Source organism: Pomacea canaliculata, linkage group LG2, assembly GCF_003073045.1.
Source record: "Pomacea canaliculata isolate SZHN2017 linkage group LG2, ASM307304v1, whole genome shotgun sequence".
Taxonomy (NCBI): domain Eukaryota; kingdom Metazoa; phylum Mollusca; class Gastropoda; order Architaenioglossa; family Ampullariidae; genus Pomacea; species Pomacea canaliculata.
In genome coordinates this window covers 39868704-39889152 of record NC_037591.1, presented here as the reverse complement: position 1 = coordinate 39889152, position 20449 = coordinate 39868704, and the positions used below count along the sequence as shown (strand labels likewise).

The 20449-nt window shown below is 37.4% G+C and overlaps 1 protein-coding gene and 1 long non-coding RNA gene across 4 annotated transcripts; both read right to left on the bottom strand.

Annotated features, from left to right (window-relative positions):
* Positions 1-129: 129 nt before the first annotated feature.
* On the bottom strand, positions 130-6728 carry LOC112557730. Its single transcript, XR_003097997.1, has 8 exons — positions 6539-6728; positions 3842-3958; positions 3334-3399; positions 2725-2910; positions 2201-2353; positions 1443-1677; positions 715-884; positions 130-266 (listed from the first exon to the last, which is right to left on the bottom strand). It is a non-coding gene; the product is annotated as an uncharacterized LOC112557730 (long non-coding RNA).
* A 2004-nt stretch (positions 6729-8732) lies between these two features.
* On the bottom strand, positions 8733-20005 carry LOC112557728 (low-density lipoprotein receptor-related protein 5-like). Of its 3 annotated transcripts, XM_025227736.1 has the most exons (15): positions 19598-20005; positions 19045-19110; positions 18569-18753; positions 17758-17911; positions 16839-17084; positions 16215-16383; positions 15418-15551; positions 15071-15221; positions 14739-14875; positions 14435-14533; positions 13536-13598; positions 12740-12844; positions 12155-12322; positions 10464-10632; positions 9695-9894 (listed from the first exon to the last, which is right to left on the bottom strand). In XM_025227736.1, the coding sequence occupies exons 1-14, from the start codon at positions 19650-19652 to the stop codon at positions 10478-10480; spliced, it is 1887 nt and encodes a 628-aa protein (XP_025083521.1). In that variant the 5' UTR covers positions 19653-20005; the 3' UTR covers positions 9695-9894; positions 10464-10477. The 3 variants fall into 3 exon arrangements, with proteins under 3 accessions (XP_025083522.1, XP_025083521.1, XP_025083523.1); XM_025227737.1 differs by lacking the exons at positions 9695-9894; positions 10464-10632 and adding an exon at positions 8733-9636; XM_025227738.1 differs by lacking the exon at positions 10464-10632.
* Positions 20006-20449: the final 444 nt, after the last annotated feature.

The following is a 20449-nucleotide window of genomic DNA, read 5'->3' as shown; positions in this document are numbered from 1 at the left end:
GATTCAGAGGAAAACTCATGATGGAAGAAATATACTAAAATGCAAATACTCACAAGAAAGTAACAAATCGTAAAGATTCTCCAGATAGAAAGAAAGAAGATGGTTAAAGGGACGAATGAGGGATAATCTCACCGACTGTGTCGAGAGCGATGGCGTTCGGTTGGTTGAGATACTCGCCCCCTGAGACCAGAGTCTGACGTCCTGTACCGTCATAGTTGGCTCGCTCTATGGTAGGTGTGGCGCCACGGTCGCTCCAGTATATTACCCTAGTTTGGTATTTTTATCGGAAAAATTAACTTATTTGAAAATACGCTTTATACTTCCTGTAGTTAAACATTTATCATTATACATGCAAACTATAAATGTGTCTTTGTGCGCGCGCGTTCGTTCGTGTGCGTGCGTGCGTGAGTGTGTGTATATGTTGTGCAAAACCACACATTTTTACAGGGGTTAATCTTTGCAGAAGTACTTCTTTCGTGAACATGAAAGTCGATTTAGTTAATGAGACTCAAAAACACTGCAGCTTAGGCATAACATAATGCTTTTTTATAACCTTTCAGAAGTCAGAAAACAATCCGACAACTTCAAATAGGACATTTTTGATGAGATCCATATAGTACTTCTTCATTTTGTTTTGTTCTTTTAGACAATCGTGTGATCGATGTTGGTTCGATTTTTGTCTTAAAAAAATTAAAATTTTATATCGCTATTTACCCATTGTATTTGTCAAGCTTCAATGTCTTTCGGCATGTCAAGCGAGGAGTTGATGACTATTCGATGAGTGTTGCTGTACATGGTGATCATGCCGATGACTTTATTGCCTGCGTCTGTGTAGAAGATGAGCCTGGACAGTGCGTCTACGCACAGGCCGTCTAGTACAGAGACTGAAAAATATTATTTGTACTTTTTTTTATAAACATATCATCATCATCATCATCATCATCATCATCATCATCGTCGTCATCATCGTCATCATCATCATCATCGTCATCATCATCATCATCATCATCATCATCATCATCATCATCATATATGTGGAGGCAAATACAGTTAGCCTTATTTTACAAATATTCTGATAATAATGCAGTAGTAAGAGATAATTGAAAAAACAGCGCTATGCCTCGGTTGTGATTATGAATCTTTGCATAAACGTTCTTTAAAATAGGACTGAAATATAAAATAAATTCAATTTTTGCATAATGTCAATTTTGGAAATAAAAAGTTGTCTCTCTGCACCAGTATGCTGGAACAAGGATCAGGTTGCGAATGGTAGCAGACACGCTGCAAAGTACAGAGAACGAAGTCAATGCTGTTAGAAAAAAAGGAAGTGCATCGGTTGTCCTTCAGCAAATTGGGTCTTCTTTATAAAGGAATAATTTAGATCTTTTATTCGCTTAACAAGGAAAAAAACCTGTGAACTAGAGAACAGATAAAAGACTTACCGGACCAAAACTGCGAACAAGTCGAGCGTCGCTGCCATTGAGGTTCGCTGATCTGATCGTCTTCTCTGTTCTGTCAGTCCAGTAGATGCGACTCGTCTGATGGTAGTAGTCAATGGCACCAGGGTCTTGCAGGCCATCAATAGGAATGGTAATGAGGCTATTGTTTCGATGTCTGAGCGGTAAATGCCGGGAAACTGAGATACTGTGAAGACGAAGAACTTCTGGGGGATTATATCTGTAGACAATCGAAATAGTCAGCGCTGGTTTAAAATCCATTTGAAGAAAGTCGGAAACCCCTTAAATAATAAATAAACAACAAGCAGTCTTATTGATGCATACTGACTACAGCTCCATAAAGTTTACACCTTGCAGCAAAAAACAAAACCAAAAAGCACCCAAACAAAAACAACGCACCAAAAAAACAACAACAAAACAAGCAGACCAACTTACATGATGTAACTGCTTCATAATCTGCCCATTAACACAGGTCTGTGTGTCTGTGTGTCTGTGTGGTTGAAACAGTTATAAACCTGATCTAAATAGTTATTATTAAATTAGTGTTAGATAGTATAAACTTTTGCATTAATCACAGATTGTCGACGCAATTCTTGATAGTAAAAAGGTGTTTTTAATAAATATTTTACTTCTAAGCTGAACTTGTATATTTTTAATGTGTTCACCAGATGCCTCTCTGTCGATTCTTGGCTGTTATATGTTACATTAGATATAAATTATTATGAAATACTAGTGTTTTCAACCTGTAGTATACTCTGTCTCAAAGCCAGCTCCGGATTGTGAAGAATCAGAATGGAATTTGATCCACATGGTGTTTGACGATGATCGTCGTAGGTAAAGTGTTGTGCCACAGTAGTACCCATAAACGGTGATGTGCTAAGGCCGCCATCTCTAATCTTGGTTAGAAGAAAAAGTAGGGTATCAAAGTATACACTAGAAACTTACTGTCAAACTCTCGCTATAGGTGCTTTGGGGGGATGAGAGGGGGGAATCATTTTTTTAAAAATTGGATAAAGTGAAGTTCGAATTTCTCAAACCATTAAACAACCGTTTTCAAATGTATTGATATTAGATTATTTTTCAAATTCAGAATTTTGCTGGTGCTATCTTTTAAGTGTAGGTAAAGAGTCTAAGCCAATAGGAGAGGTTATAAGGCGTGGCGTCCCGATTTGACCTCGTTATGTCATGGCTAATATTTGTAGGCGTGTATCTTTATGGCTGCGGAATCAACTATAAACCTTAATCTCTTAACCTTTTAAACGCATACCTGCAGATAGTCGTACTTGCAGCTAACCGTTTCATTTGCGAGCTCAAAACGGAGAAATGTCAGTGTTATGCGATATCCTGTTGCTGCATTGATTAATGTAAACACAGTCCTGATTGGGCGGGTACTGGCTCGGGTACAATGGAGACGTAATGGAACCGGATGAAGCATTGTATACACCGCCACAAGCTACAAGACATATTACATTTAAGATGCTTAATACATTCTTTACAAAGAGTCTTGTGTTGCCTTATATAAGATAATAATCAAAAGACTTTTAAATTTTTTTTTAATTCATGATTTATTTCATTCAAAGTATACAAAGTGTTTGACAACTAATACATTAAATATGTAAAATGCAAATAAATACATTAGATATGTTGTTACTCTTGTGAGAAAATAACGTTTATTGAACCAAAGACTAACTGTGCTGCTTTATTTTGTAGTGTGTCGGTGGTTAGATGGATGGAGCAGCTAACGCATCAAATAATAATTGGTAACAAAAACAACCACTTACTTATAGGGACTAAATATTATATTTTATTGTATCTCTTAATCTTTATATATATAATTTTAGGACAGTTTTACTATGTAGAATTACTTTGTGATTACCTTGCACTTGCTGGTAAACGCCAAATGTAATAAAACACAAAACAAGAGGCGTGATCATTTGGATCGCTGAAATAAAATAAAAATTTTGATTGACTTCTAGATTGACTTCACCGTCGCTCCTTCCCTAACCTGCTAAAGTGTCAGGTACTCTACAGGTGTATCAACTGGCAAAGTTTGTACTACACGGGTGTCGAACCAGGTAGTGTATGCACCTGTATTGTAACCACTCGGCTGTCTGCATCAGATTGGAAGGTCAAAAGACACCGTAATAGACTACAGAGCTAAAAAGGAATCACTTCCTGTCTCTCTTTCTCAAACTATGTCTTACAGCTACGTCCCTTTTTTCCAAAGGTAATCTGAAGTCACATAATATTAGTGGGTAGTAAAACTTAAGACAAATGTTGTACAATAAAATTAAAAATAGTGACTTGCACATCCATTTGAAATCACGCATTTATATCAATTTTACGATTTTTAAAAATGAAAATCTCGTTCAAAACGTGCTCACCAGTTGATGGGAATCCCTCCATCTGTTCAGAGACTTTGCCGTTGATGTCAACTTGTCACACGTCAGTAGAATGCGCGCGGATGTAGCTGGGCTTTTATTTGTCAGTGAATCAAGGAACTAAAAAAGATGAGATATTTAATTTCTTTCCTTGTTTGTCTTTTGTCATTCTCAGTGTATTCTTTGTGTGTTGTACACTGACAGCTAGCCGTATAATTTGTAAGTTAGTCTGCAGAATTACTTAATTGTCAAAAAAGGCTCCAAGAAAACTAATGTCTTCGTTGCACATTTGATAAGATTTTTAATATTAGTATTTTAGATACTTTTATCAAACAATTTTTTTAAGTCAACAAATGCACAGTAAAGATGCTTCTGTTTGAGAAGTTTATGTTACTCTATACTATGTAGTAGATTATGTCTCTAACCTTACATCCAGCTTCTCCAAAGTTTGTCATCACTATACTATTTATAAGTGGTATCCTTGTGTTTCACAAAAATGCGAACAGTTTACCAATGTAACTAAGGAATAATAATCCATAGGAAATTAGCTGGATTATATGAAGTGCTTTGAGCTTAAATATCAGATTAATTTACCAGTGCATCATTGTATTGAAAGTTCTCCAGGTTGTCTCAGATTAGTAGATACTTCTAGCATCTTCCTGTCAGAGCTTTCGAAAAATTCTTGCATTTATCGCATGCATCTTCGGTATTTTTAATCGTTTAACGGTTTGTTTGAAGGCACAGACGGAATATATCACCGATGAAAAGGGAAATTGTGGAATCACTTTGTTTACAGGGGATCTTGCTGAAAGTCCTCAGAGAAGAATGGCACCTTGACGGATAATTACAATAGTGTGAAATAAATCTTCTTGGAGTTTTCTTTTATCTTAAGTCTTTGAAACTGTCAATAATTTGATGTCATCGGCAGATAAATCCACTTAAATTTTGACAGCCTACAATTAAAAAATGTACAAATTTAAATGTTAAAGATTTAGATCATTTTCGCAATACAACATCCTCAGTTTTCCTTAAACACAGCACCTTGTTTTTAATTTCGCATTTGTGTCGGGTGTAACAAGTCAACAGGATAAAGGAAACAGTGATCTCTAATTACACGAAGGCGAAGAAAGAGGCCTGACTAATACAGGCAGCCCCAAAACACATAGCCCAATCAGTTTAAATTTTTCTTCGGAATTCTAAAATTCCAGTATCTGGAAAACAACACAATTGGTATTGATGTCATTTGTCATGACCATAGAAGATGAAAGAGCAGGAGAGCTGGTGTGTGCTGTCTCTCTGTTGTTGAACAGCAGTTGCAGACATAATACAGAATCGCCGCAATGATAGAACTTTGTAAAAGTGAAATTAGAAAACCATAGATAGAGCTCTTACACTACCTACGATTTCAGTATTCAATAAATTTCAGGCAAGGCAAGATGTAACTGCGCAAATCTCATGAGAGTTATGAAATGTTCTCCAGAAGATTCTACGCATGCGCGAAATTAATGAACCCTGACCTTGATCTCTTTCCTGCTTACCCAGTCTGTCTACAATAAAACTCACCAAGACACTCATCTAATTCCAACACTTAATATAACGCAAATGAGCACAAACAACTTTGTAGTCATGACGTATTTCTGTTCGTATTTTCCCCAAGCACTTACCGAAAAAAAAAAATGCGCAGAATAAAATGTGAGAATAACTTCTACTTTACTTTATAACATAAAAGTGAACATTTCACAAAAAATTTGATCCCAATAATCATTGCCGACAGTATCCTTTAGGCAAAGTGGTTCATCGTGCGCTTCGATTAGGGATTAAAGAGGGGTTTGGAAGGGCTGAGGGGTGTTTAGCATGGTTATGTAAAGGCATTCAATAAGCAGCCACCAGTTAAGCAGTTGAGAAATGAAAGACAACAAAAGCATATTTTACTGTGACTGGGATCAACACCATAACACATCTTTCATTAAATGAGGAGAAACTCATCATAGAAGCAAGAGCAGAGAACCCGAAAGTTGGGATGGTCACAGAGACACAGAGACATCCCTAGTTGTGCAAACTGCATTCGCATTAAAACATTTAAAGGGAGAAGTTTCTAGCACAGTTAGATGTCCGGGTGTGCATTTGGGTCGGGGTGTAGCTACAGCTCGCATTACTCGAACGAGAAGTGGTTTAGGGTTACGAACATTTCTGGTAAACCCATCGTAGTGGTGGCTGGTGGTCATATTCTTGTCTGTGTCACGGACACCGCCTCTCACCAGAACAACACACACACGGCGTCCGTACGTGTTCTGTCAACACACAATACAACGATTGCCTGAGGCTGTCCAAATCATGTTATCAAGTTGCTCAGGACACGACATAGATAATTATATTCGTAAAAAAATGTCTCAACACACAGTTCGTTGGGAAGATCGTCAAAACCATCTAAGTAAACGTATGGCAATGTGATAGTTTCTACTCTTTATTATATATGTATATCACTCCCTCAGTTTGTAGCATACAACAGTTTCCAGTGTTCTAGTCTTCAAAGCATCAGTTCCTAACCACGTTTTCCGACTCACTAACACACCCTCCCTAAACTTCTCAGTACTTCTTCAAACTCGTTGCCTGTAACCACACTCACAGTTGGGCTTCTAACGTAGGGTTGTCGCCCTTCGCATCTCCAGTCAGTTTGAATACGAATAACGAAAATCTCACTTGTAATCCACTCGAAGAGTTTTTTCCTTCCCCGAGGGGGTAGGACAGGAAACTCGTTGGTCGCTCTTTGTAACTTAGCGACGGATGCCACTCCAAGGCCGTACACAATGGCGGTGTCGGGGAGGAGGTTCCCGCAGTCACAGTAGCGGTACTCCACAGTGACGTCACGAGGCTAACGGTTGCCCTGGCCCAGGCGCTGCTGGGTGCTGGACCGAAGGCGATCGAGGAATAGTCTGGGAAGGTGATTCTTCCTCCTTCAAAAGGGCTGCAACTCAATTAGCCCACACCGCACGAAAACTGTCGGTGATGTCCAGGGACGTTCACACTAACACATCTACAGTTCCTTGAATAATCTTGAATTGCAGTGGTAAAACCTCATTCACTTTTCCTCATATTCTGATCAAATGACGGTATTTTGTTTCTCCCGGGCTTCTATACACTGACCAATCTAGCTAGTTTAAAGAAATTACGGATATGTTTAGTTAGATATATATTTCTACTGTGGATTTCATGTACAGGACGGTTTTTTTTTTTGTTTTGTTTTATAACTCAGAATCAAACAATTACATTAAAATTAAAATTACTTGCAACATTCTTTATTTGTTTTTCATTTTAAATTATTCGAGGTTTCTGGGATCTTCCAGTTGATGTCGCATCTAAAATGGCTGAGTTAAAATCAAATGAAAGGAAAGGGGAGAGGTCAGAGACACCTCTATACGGCTTTGTTTGTTTGTTTGTGTGTGTGTGTGAAAGGGAGACAACAGTCCCAATCGTGCAGTTCGGTCTATAGTAAATGTTTTAATGTTCATTGGAGCCATTAGAATCTCATTATAAGGAAGGTAAGTTTTAAATAAAGACTCGTACAGTTCTATGTCAGAGAGCTTGTACTAACTACAGAACATTTACACAAGTTCTGTGACAGTAAATTTCACTAAAACAACAGAGCTCTGACATTTTACTTTCGCCAACTTCTATTACAAAAGGCGCCGATCTGTCACAAGATCACTAAATTTCAGTAATTAAAGTTATTATTATGCATTGTATTTATTACAAAATGCATGCTTGCACAAACTTCAAAACTTAAAATCTTTCAAGTGTTTGTGCCTCCAGTATAGGAATTAACAATCGAAAGAAATGTTTGGCATCGTGGTTTATACGAAACAACTGTCGATAATTTCTTTTTCCTCGAATCTTGTGAAATTTTATTCCAAGCAGTACCATTGCTTAGTGACTTGGGAAATTCAGGGGAATTTCTTAACTTAGCAGTTAGGATAAAAAAACCTAAACAATTTAGGTGTTAACTATGCATCAAGGCCTGAAAGAATTTTGTGCACATGCCAGGATAGTTACTTTCATTATTACTACAGTGTGTGTGTGTGTGAAAGAGAGACGGGGAGGAGAGAGAAAGGACAGATAGCTCAATCGCTAAGTGTTTGAATTTACTAACAAGGTAATTCATCATTACAGGCGCATAGTCGGCAAGAGCCCGTCCTTCCCAAAAAACAATGCAGTCAGAAGCTCCTCGAGACGCAGGGAAGAGATGAAATAATAAAAAAAATCCTTCTTTAACGGCGTGGACTGGGGAGAACTTGAGAAGAGAAAAGTCTCTCTCCTCCCTCCGTTCCTGAATGTAGACAGGTGGCGCTTCATCGGTCCTGAATGCTTTTCTGTTCAAGATTGGGAGTGAGGTGCTTGCATCACGAGAGTAGCATGGGCGTCCTTGTACGTTGACGAGTCATCCGACCCGTCATAAAACTTGCTTCTGGTGGTGCCGTAACTTTTTAAATTTTATTCAATCAGTTTGCTTCGTTCTTTCATGCATATATCTTTATTCTAATAATGATACCATGATTTATGAGACAAACCGATTTCTCTCTTTGCAACATCAATAAGCAGACCTGATTTCAATTTCCATATATCGTGTCAGTACAATGTTTGCCTGATGTACACGGGAGAGAGCTGAGTGGACCCTCATACAATCTAGAAACAGAAAGGTGAGGCTTAAAGACTCCAAACATAAATTTTCTGAAAATTTTATTTAACATCTACGTATAAGTCAAGTTTATAATTCTACTAATAAAATTAAGCATGCTCGTACCTTGTTATACTTGCAGGCTAAACAAAAGAAAGGATCATCATCATCATCATCATCATCATCATCATCATCATCATCATCATAACAATCACAATAACAATCACAATCATAATCACAATCATAAACAACGCAAACAACAAACTTCACTCAACTAAAAAGTTAAGAAGCTTAAGCAATATAACACAGAAGTTAGCAAAATTAATTCATTGACAGACCCTTTGATAACAGAACTATTTAATTTTTTCAGTAAATGTTTGTGCACAAGCTGAATATCTTAGTCAGAAAAAATACAGAAGTGCAGATTCAAAAACTAAAAAAACAAATATCAGAAAAATCTCTGGGTCCTGTCCCTTGAATAAGCGATTCAACTTTGATAAAGTTTCATCTAAAGCTGTTTTAAGCAATGTCACAAATCTTTACAAATCATTGTTGTTTTATGTAGCTGACCTCAATGCCATCAATTTCAATTATGTTTTATAAATCTTTAACAATGAGTTGACACTCGTTGTACAGAATATACGGAGGATATCTGAGAGGACGAAAAGACTACGTGTTAAAAGATGCGTCCTTCTCAAATCTGCCAATCATTCTCAAGAACTTTGTGGAAATGCATTAAGGTTGGTAAGAGCATGAACAAATTCGTAAAGAACGAGTGAAAACGTAGAATAGGTTTCAATGCAGAGCAGCAGGATATAAATTAAAGGAGACACAGCTCAGTGTAAATAAGTCGTGAGAGGTAAACTAATATGACGATACATGTTTCATATATGACACAAAATATAGGCAAATATAAATCAAACGTACTAATCAATTGACAAAGTCAGAGTGTATTTTCAAACTACTATATTTCATTTCTTCTGTGCTCCAAGTGGATCCTGTCTGATTTCTTTCCTCTCAATGATGGTGATTATTTCCCTGTCCCTCTATATTTCCTCAGCACGATCTATGAAAAGTCTTGATCTTTTAGTACACAGTTATTTTGAATTCGACTTTCTTTCCACTGCTGTCGAATGAAAAGCAAACATAGAATTGAAAACATAAATTCGAAATATTCATATGTGTTTCACGTGTATATACAAATGCACACACCTCTATTCATTAATACAAATAATTTGTTCGAAATGCTGATGACACTGTATTTGCCCTCAGAGGGACTCGGGTGGACACAGCAGATAACAACATTCATCAAAATAGTCTTTGCTGAGCGGCGGCGATGATGTTCCCAGTGTAAGACATGTCCGCGCTTACATGCTTTTTTCCCCTTGAATAAAAATAAATGTTACACCAGGTTAAAATCATCGATTCACCTAAGAGACGTTTTGTATAGTTCATATTCCCTGCAATATACTAAAAATAAGATGGAATCCATTTTCGGACAGAGAGTGAATGGAAAAAAAAAATGGTTTTGGAGGCTGAAATGTACAGGTTAGTTTTATATCGCATATATCTACAGATATCTGTAAAAAACGCAAACTATTAAGGTTGATATTTAATGTTCTGCTGGTTGACTATTTATGTACAACTCCTAATGTCTGTATAAACAGTAAATTCTCCTTACCATTTTTGCTAATTATTCATGCACTGAATATTTAACAGCATAGGCTTATAAAGTTAAGATATTTATGTCTTCAATTTTGTAATGTTGAAAAAAATAAGTCTGATTATCTCGATTGTCATATCAGCAAGAGAATTTTAGTTAAGCAACTGTCTCTTCTCTCCTAGGCTGCTTTGTGTAATATTTGTACACGAAAGAACAGGGAGAAGAGCAACATTATCAAAACGAGTCTTTTAATCAATCAAAGCTGATGAGACCGTGTGCTGAGTAACTACCTGTAACGCATCGGCTAATGGGAGGAACTCAAGTCGTCATAATCGTGTTCATCGTGATGAGTCGATTTGGAGTATTCACCCGTGTCTAAAGCTGATTGTTTCTCGATTGTGATGTAAGGATAGAGCTCTCTGTGTGTGATTATCACAGGTTGTTCGCAGTTTGTCTCACCTGCACAGAGCATCGCCCGAGAACGCAAACATGTAGGATCCAAGTCAATCATCTATGTCGACAGAATCTACTCAGTAGAGCAAAATGATTCGTGATGACAAGATTAACATGGGGGAATAAAGTAACAAGGTATTTTGTGCAAGTCTTCAACGGCCTTCATTTTTCTTGGTTAGATATTACTTGTGTTTTGAGCGGTAAAGCTTACAATCAACCAGGTGAGAAGCTGATGACACGTTCTTTTCGGGCTGATCGCTTGTGAGAGAATATGTTTAAGTTGTTTCTGTACCTTTTATGATTATTGATGATAACTTTGACTTTGAAGGAGCAAAGAAACTAAGAACGGCTATTGCAGACTTCTTAATGGACAAAACATACGTTAATGTCTTCTAGAAATATAAGCACTACAACGTGGGGCATTCAAATGTCGAGTCGGACAATGGCCACGGCTGTAATCGAATAGTTAATTAGGCTAAAATCGTTGTAAAATGTTCCCGCGTTATTAAACGCAAAATATTGTTCACGGAGCACTGGGTATGTGAGTGAAGTTGAATCTTAGAAGGCACAACAACGAAATTGTACAGGGCAAAATCTCCGTACTAGGTTCACACGTCAGTAGCTACAATAAGGAAAGAATTTCATATCATACAAGTAATGCAAAAACCTGTCTGTCGTTGACATTGGACAAGCACACCACCACAATCCTTCAACCAATCATCAGCTAGTCACGTGAACATAAGGAAGACTTGTCACGCCTCAGGTGACAGCAGGGAGCAAAGAAAACTCTCACCGTCTGACAAGGTGTGACATGGCATTGAATGTTTCTCTGTGTAGCCATTATGTTTAAAAGTCGTGACTGTCCATTTGTCACAGACATTGTTTGCATATTCTCTTATGGCTGCTGCCATCCGGGCTCACCTCTGTTGATGTTTGGATGTGAATGGTACCATCCCCCCCATAAAAGTCCTCTAAATGCTTGTACACAAGGACCATTTTAAATATCTATAGGGTCCCTTGGCTGTAGATGTGTCCACAAATTTAGTCTAGATTGTAACTCTGGGCGATTTCCATGCCCTAGCTACCCCAATTACTACAACAACCAACGACTACAGAAAAGACATGTAACTCATTCGCGTAGACCAGTAAAATATCTTTTAGTTGATCAACAGAACAGAGGTCTGAAACATTACGGAATGTCCTAGTGTAAGAAGCCAGATACGTAGTATGATGAGGTAGGCAAACATAAGATGTGAAATTAAAATCTGATTTGACAGAGTTTTTTGAACTAAGCAGTGAAGAATGGATATATATATAATCATAATCTGCGCGTTTTGTCATCTACTTACTACCTGAGAAATACATTTCAAACCTGAGTTCTGTGGTTGTTGACACATTTCAACACAAACAATTGAAACAGGATTTGTGGTAACCATGATGTGTGAATCGTTATTTCCAGTAAACCAATTCTATTTCGAGTATTTATAATTGGTTTGACGAGAACAAAAAGCATACTGAGTGTGCCTACCTGCGTCATTAGAGTTGTCCTCTCTATAACAGAATTGAGGGCTGTGGTAAATGTCTTCGTCATCAACAGCTGGCATACCATTTGTTGTGACTGTCGATGGCTCCAGTGTGACTTTAGGTTTGTTATATCTCTTCGTGAAAGCCACATGTTCTTTGCGATTGCTTTGACCTGCGCATTAAATCATCCGAAAGAATGTATGTTCTAAGGTCATCACTTTGTGGACACAAATACATTGACCATTCTTCTTCGTATATTACCTGTTTACAACCATATATTTCAACACTTGCTTTATGTTGTGTAGCTCAGTAATAAAAGCGTTTCCTTTTTTATCTTGACATCAAGTCGCTTTCAATAACCAGAAATAAATATTAAATGTGTAGAAACGTTTAAGTTTTCTTACCAGTTTCCTTCGCTTTTTTGTACATTTGAGCTTATTCACCGGAGAAGTGTGTATCTAGTGTTAATGTGCATACTACTTTTAGTGTTTTGTTAGCAGCAACATTTTTCTATGACAATGACTACAAATGTACAGACATGCAGGACGGGGAAGACATGCATCACCCGAGCTGGTGTCATGGATCTTACTTCTTATTTTGAAGCAAAGGACGAGTGTGATAATGAAATTTATTCCTACGACAGCGGCCACAACACCGACAGCAATGATGATCTTGGTGTTCACAGACTCTGCTTCTGAAAAACAAAAAGAGGAATGGGTGATACAATGTTACAATCTTTCTAACAGCGAACTTTTGCACATGATGTGTACTGTCTCTCTCCCTGTCCCTCCTGTAGCTCTCTCTCTCTCAATGGAATGTTTATTTTAAGGGAAAGCGCTTCCACCTGGCGGTGATTTTGCATTCTAGTGGGTAAGGATCTTTTGGGGATGTGGGTGTAGGGAGGATGTCGTTGTCTTGTAACGCAGCAGGTATTATCTATTTTTTTGTGCCCTTTTCTCTCTTTTTGGTTAGGTTTGCCGAGACTGTTTTTGTAGAGTGTGGTGCCCTCATTTGCCTCTTGCTAGCTGTGGGTTTGAAGCCTGTCTTGTCCGCCGTGGTGGTGGACTGCGCTGGTGACCTCTCTCTCTCTGTTTTGTTCTTGTTGTTGTTGTTGTTGTTGTTTTTTTTGGTGCTACCTGCTGCCTGTGCGTAGGAGGCCTGTCTGTTCTGCCGTGGTGGTGTATGGTTTTAGCTTTTACTTTTTGGCCTTGATTTAGACGGTTTGGTATCTCTTACATGTAGGTGTTTATTAAAAAGAAAATCTTTTGTCTGTCTTATCTTAGTCTAGAGTTTGGGTTGCTTGTTGCTACTGATGCTGCTAATGAAAGTGTATTGTGCCACTGTGTTCTTTCTGAGGTTTGGGGTAGCTATTAAGGTTTAGTTACCTGCTGGTATGGTGGGATCACTTGCTTTTGATGAGCTGCCAGTAGCTGGAGTTTCACCTTTCGCTGTAGTTCGATAAATAATAAAAGTAAATAAATATCACAGTTAAGCTCTAAATTTGAAAAAAGAACAGGCGTTTTACTGCTACTGCAAGTAGATATTCCTGTATTAGGAATAGTTATTATGCGATAGCTAAGGTGGGTATTTATTATTATTTCTCCTTCTGTAGTGGAAATTCTCACATTTAAAGTGCTCTCCGCCTTTTTTCGGACCTAATGACTGAGACTACTGCAGCTGGCAACTTTTCTCGGTACTTATCACTTACCATGACAAAGACTCTGGACTTTTACTGCAAGAATTTGTTCTGCAAGTTGCACTGACAGTTATTATTACTTTTCATAATACAATGTAATGTTGGAAATTAGCTGACGGAAGGTAGCCCATTAATCTAAAAACTCTGACAAGACATACTAATCGCATCTTCTCAAGTTTCTGTAGTAACGAAGGTTTACCTTCCTTGCTTTCGACAACATATCATCATCATCATCATCCATCATCAATCATCCATCAATCATCCATCAATCATCCATCATCCATCATCATCCATCATCATCATCATCCATCATCCTCATCATCCTCATCCACACACCACCACCACCACCACCACCACCACCATCATCATCATCCATCTTCAGCCATCATCCATCATCATCCACCATCCATCATTTTCATCATCATCATCCATCATCATCATCATCATCATCATCATCATCATCATCATCATCATCATCATCATCATTACTATTACTATAAAATGTGCTTTATCTGCATTGAGATTCTTGCTGTTTGTGATTAATAAATTCCGTTCCAACTATTTACAAGCTATCAATAGGTTACCTACTAGATCCTCCGTCCTCAGTGAGACATTTACTTCTGTTGCCAGGTGTGGGTACACAGATGTAACTACAACCACCGTTGTTGCTTCCACATCCGTTTGGCCCTGTGATAACAATGAGGCAGCCAGGTGTAAAATATGAAAAGTAGGCATACCGGAGTGCTGGCTGCCTTCCCCTTAAAGATAAGCTTTAGACATCGGTAGTGAGAAGTAGTGTTGTAGAACCCTCCTATCATCACATGACAGTGTTTGCCTCTACAGTGTGTTTGTAGGTAAACTATTGCTGTCTACACGTGACCTGCCCACTGACCTTTATCTTCAATTTCCTCAGCGTAGACACGGATGTCATTTAATTTTGAGGGGTGGCTGAACAAGTTTTTTCCATTACTGCCGTCCTTGCCATAGCGAAATATGCGTGTTTTTACCCACTGAGTGAGATTAAGAAAGCTGAAAAAGGTAAGGTTACTTCATATTTTAAAATGAACAAAACTGGTTCATCTCTACATATAAGTAAGTATTTAGTAAAACATAATTTAAATTCTGGTAATAATAAACATATTTTTGCAATAAAGTCAGCTGAAGAGAAATATTTGACAGTAATACGGAATAGAAATAAAGAAATAAAGTGATAGCACTACCAACCTCCCGTCCGTCACAAAGAAGTCATTGAGATAGAGGTCCATGCCGTGATAGACTAATCCTGGTTGTTGTTGAATCAACGAAATCTTCCTCCCTTCCAGGTCCACCCAGCCTACCTTCTGTGTGCCACCATCTGCCCAGTACAGTCTGCCTTCTGCACGTGAATATCCAGATAAAAGTGAGAGAAAGAGCACATACAAATACAGAAATTATAGCAAAAACAGTTATATAAAAATGGAAATTCTCACAAAGAAATATTTAAAATGTTCCATAAATTATAATAACACAAGGGCAAATAAGAAAGGAAAGGAAAACAAATGAAGGATGGACTAATGAGCAGAGAATCTCACCAACTGTGTCGAGAGCGATGGCGTTCGGTTGTTTGAGATACTCGCCCCCTGAGACCAGAGTCTGACGTCCTGTACCGTCATAGTTGGCTCGCTCTATGGTAGGTGTGGCGCCACGGTCGCTCCAGTATATCACCCTAGTTTGGTATTTATATTCGTAAAATGAAATTTGCGTATAAATGATTGTCTTTCAAATATTTTCATTAACTTGTTTACATTTGACATTATACGTCTTATAATATAATTAAGAGAGACAGGGTTAGTGTGTAAATGAATGTGCATGGCGTGTGTTTGTGTGCTAGACAAATCCTTTGTATACGGAAAGGTTGTAGAGTGTATTTGACTGGTGTATTTATTTCTGTATCATCTTTATGCTTATCTTTGGTATTGTAAGATGTCGCTATTAACTTCAAATTAACGCTTACTCGTATAGCTAATACTAGCAGCATTCCAAAAGGCACGTAGTTAGACAACGACAGAGAATGAAAAAAAGGGGAAGGAAGTCGGGGCAGTGGTCGGCAGCGCAGCGTTACGTCCCCTGTCAATTAAATCTGTTAGTGACGGTTTGTGCATCTTTTGAATTTTGTTGCGAGGACACAATGACTCCTCAAGCTAGTTGACTGGGTAGCCTGTCTGGTTCTTCTTAGAAACGTAATATCTAGGATAATAACAATGTGCCCATAATTTTACCTCATTTATTGAAACATTGTTACGTTATCAACGGTTTTTCAATTTTTTCTGAAGAATTTTTGTCTTCTACATTAAATTAATTAGTCTATCTTTAAATTAAATATGTTCACCCATTGCGTTTGTCAAGCTCGATGTCCTTCGGCATGTCAAGTGAGGAGTTGATGACTATTCGATGAGTGTTGCTGTACATGGTGATCATGCCGATGACTTTATTGCCTGCGTCTGTGTAGAAGATGAGCCTGGACAGTGAGTCTACACACAGGCCGTCTGGCCTGGAGTCTGAAAATCATAAATGTAATTTTTAGTCTTAAACAAACCATCTCCATTATCATTTGTTATTTAAGTTATTTAGTTATTATACATATTGAAATATGGAATACAGTAGTCAGAGCTAGCTGTCATGAGAATGTTGAAAACATTCTGTGAAAGAAATTTAATTTATTCTTAATTTAAATTAAATAATAAATAATTTAAACAATTGTATGTACCAATCTACTGGATTCATAATCCTTACAATTCTACGACTTGTCTAAGGTAATGTTTCATCGTTAGAGAACTAAGGCAGGACAATCAGAAAAACCAAGAGTACATCCTCGATTGGCATTGCTCTATTCAGTTCCATTGCGTTCCCTATATTTCCCTACACAAATTAGAAGAAAATTCATGCGAATTATGTAATATATATATATATAATTATATATAGTGCAATCCTGCTTTTAAATGAAAGACTTTACCCAATCCTAAATAGCGAACAAGCCGAGCATCACTGCCGTTAAGATTCGATGTTCGGATGGTCTTCTCCACATTGTCTGTCCAGTAGACACGACCAGTCATCGGGTCGTAGTCAACAGCAGCAGGGTCTCGTAGTCCATCGAGAGGAATGGCAAAATTGGTGATCGTGTCGATGTCGATGTAAAGAATAGCCACATACGCCGATAGCGGAGATTCGGTAACAAGGAGAAACTTTAGGGGAATTATGGCTGCAGAGAATCGAAACAATTGGAGTTAGTGTAATTAATGTTGAAATAAAAATAAATAAAAATGCAATGCCCTTGACGCAACGTGATAAAAGTTTGACAGAGTTTGCAAGTATTGTTTGATGAAAAGAGGAAGAGGTATGCATTCCTCAGAAAGTCATTGCCATTCATACATAACAATCTTCTACAAAACACACACGCAGGCCCACACACACACAAATACGTACACACCAAATATACTCAATGTAATTAAATTTCGTGTTTAAACATATGTAGGTTAAGCAGTTTCTTGGCCCGCTACAAATGGCTTTTTTTAACAGATATTTTGAAAGAAAACTGTAACTTTTATATATATATAGCTTATTGTTCCTGATACAGTTTGGAGAATTACCTTGGTTAAAATTATTTTTGCTTTTATTACTGATTAGCGTTTGTTGTGGACTGTCGAGTGATTTAGACTAAGAAAAAAAATGTTTTTATTCAAAACATGATTTTACATTGTTTGCATATGTGTTGAGATAAACCTAATTTCTTGAAAGTAGGATTATGTTTTGAATAGTTTCCTTAGTTTAATTTCTTTAGTTTCTATTGTATGTTTACCAGATCATGTGACAGGTGTGTATCTACCGTATAAAACATTCATGACATATTGTACAGAAGATTTAGGTTTTCCCACCTGCAGTGTAGCTCGCTTGGAAGCCAGCTGCGGACTGAGATGAGTCAGAATGGAATTTGATCCACATGGTGTTTGATGATGATCGTCTGGTGTACCCTGTGGTGTTGCAGTAGATACCCAAAGATGGTGACGTCCATAACTCGCCATCTCTAATCTTCAAACGAAGGACCGTCAAAACATTCACTTCTACCTTTCCCAGCTATAATTTTATTCAATGGAATTGTTGGTAAATTTCATAACAAATCAGTTGAATGCACTTCATGTGTTCTCGAGACACATGCTGACACTTTTGACTAAAGACATCAAGCGCACAGAGAGCATGATGGTAACTAGTTTCCGCTGTAAAGGCCTCAGCTCGTACGGCAATGTTGGATAAACAAATGTTAATTAGTCTGTATGTACACACGATTCTGACATTTGTTTCTTTCATGTCGATATTTGTAGTCGTGTGTGTCAACAGTAGAGGAAGTGGACTTAGATTTGGATTTGATAAAGTATTTGGTATTAAGCTTTACTTTATTAGAAGTAAATAATATTGAGCCACCACCAATCCCCTAGCAACTTTCTTTATGGATGCAAATGACATAAATTACAGAACAAACCTTAACTAAGGTCGTTCTTAATCGAACCAGTATAGACAAAAACCAGTTTGTTTGTTTGTGAACAGTCAACCCAGAAGTTGATACGCGAGAAAGTGCGAGAAAAACAAATACTTTTGAACCATTGGAAGACACATTGCAAAAGCTACTCATGCTGCTACATTAAGTAAACTAGAAGTTCTAAATCTTTATACCTTTGATTATATTCATACCTGCACATAGTCCTGCTGGCAACTATTACTATCAGTTGCGAGTTCAAAACGGACAGAGGTCAAGGTGATCCGATATCCTCTTGGTGCTCTGATGATGTAAACACAGTCCTGGTCAGGCGGGTACTGACTCGGGTACAATGGAGACGATATGAGACCAGTGAGTGAAGTGTATTCACCGCCACAAGCTAGGAAACAGATTTTAGACTATTTAAGCTTTTATTTAGCTAGGAATCATTTACTACCTTAAATTATATAGAAGGAAAGGATTTTAAAAAATACAACTCATATTTATAGATATTTTCTCAGTAGTTTCACCCGATCCACTGTTTGTGTGTGCGTGTAAAAAGCGTTTCTCGACTTTAACAATGTGACCTCGGTATTTAAAAGACGGACATATATTTATACATACAGACACACCCTTGTGTTCATATATTATTTTTAATCGCTTCTAGAATGTTGGATTTACTAGCAATTACCTTGCACTTGCTGATGAATCGCATATGTAAAAAAACACAAAATAAGAGGAGTGATCATCTGGTTTGCTGCAATGAAAACCACACCATTAACCGTTTTAAAGTTTGCTGAACGATGATATATATATATCTCGGAATTAATACTCACACACGTTGAAGAATATCGAACATGGATACCATTTATGTCAACTAATTAACAAGAGTTCTGTATTGCCTTACATAAGGTAATCATCAAGAGACCTGTCAATTTTTTGTGACATATTCATGATTTATTTCATTTTAAAACTATACTAAGTGTTTGATAAATAATAAAATGTTTTATATATGTTGTTAATTCAAACATTAATCTACTTCTGTGCAAAAGTAAAATTTGTTGATGGCTTTAGTTCTGCTGCTTATATCTAGTTTGTGTGTATCGGTGGGTGCTGGGTTGGGGAGCAAGAGCATGAAATAATAATAACTGGTAACAGACACAACATCTACTTGTATGGGACTAAAAACTAAGCTTTTAGTTAACTAAGGACAGTTTTAAGATGTTGAAAAATTTTGTGATTACCTTGCACCTGTTGGTGAATTCCAAATGTAATAAAATACAAAAACGTGGAGGCCATTGTCCTTGCGCCGTGTAACGCCTTTCGATGGTTGTGTCGATATATGTGCTCGCGTTCACACGTTTTCTAACTATGCAAAGGCGAAGAGATAGATGTAGTTAATACAGCCAATCAGAAAATTCGTAGCCCTGCCATTAGTTCAGTTTTCCTTGCACAATTCTGAAGATCCCAGTTCCGGAAAAAATCTTACACAATGGGTATAAGGAGGAAAGCCATGGAGAGGAAAAATCCCCAACATAAAATGGAAAGAGTGCTTCTGCTTTATTCACGTTATAATACTAATTTTAAGGAAAAAATAATCTACATAATCATTGCTGACAGTATCTCAAGCAAGCCCGTCGTTTACCACTCACTTTTCCTGCCCTGTCATCTGTAAACTCAAATTTAAAGTCCACTTTAAAAATCTTACTGCAAAAAGTATTCTCATTTGGTTTAGTCAATTGAAAGCCTAAACTTATTTATTATCAATTACAAGAGCATTTAATTTTCTTATATATATATATATATAACATACTGTATACTCATTTCGATAAAGTACTCATCAACAGGACTGGCAGAGATTTACAACCATTCATTTGAAAATTCTTAATGTCTTGGTTTAATTAGTTTGATGCGACTCAAATTTTATTTTCTAATAATTTTTTGAGACAAATTGCTGAACATAAATGTAATATGACGAACAAACACTTACCTTGCATTCGCGTGACGTATTATATATATACACACACAACACAACGCTCGACGAGCCCCGGCGGATGACGATGAGAACAGAGATTAGTAGGCGAATCAAATGGAAG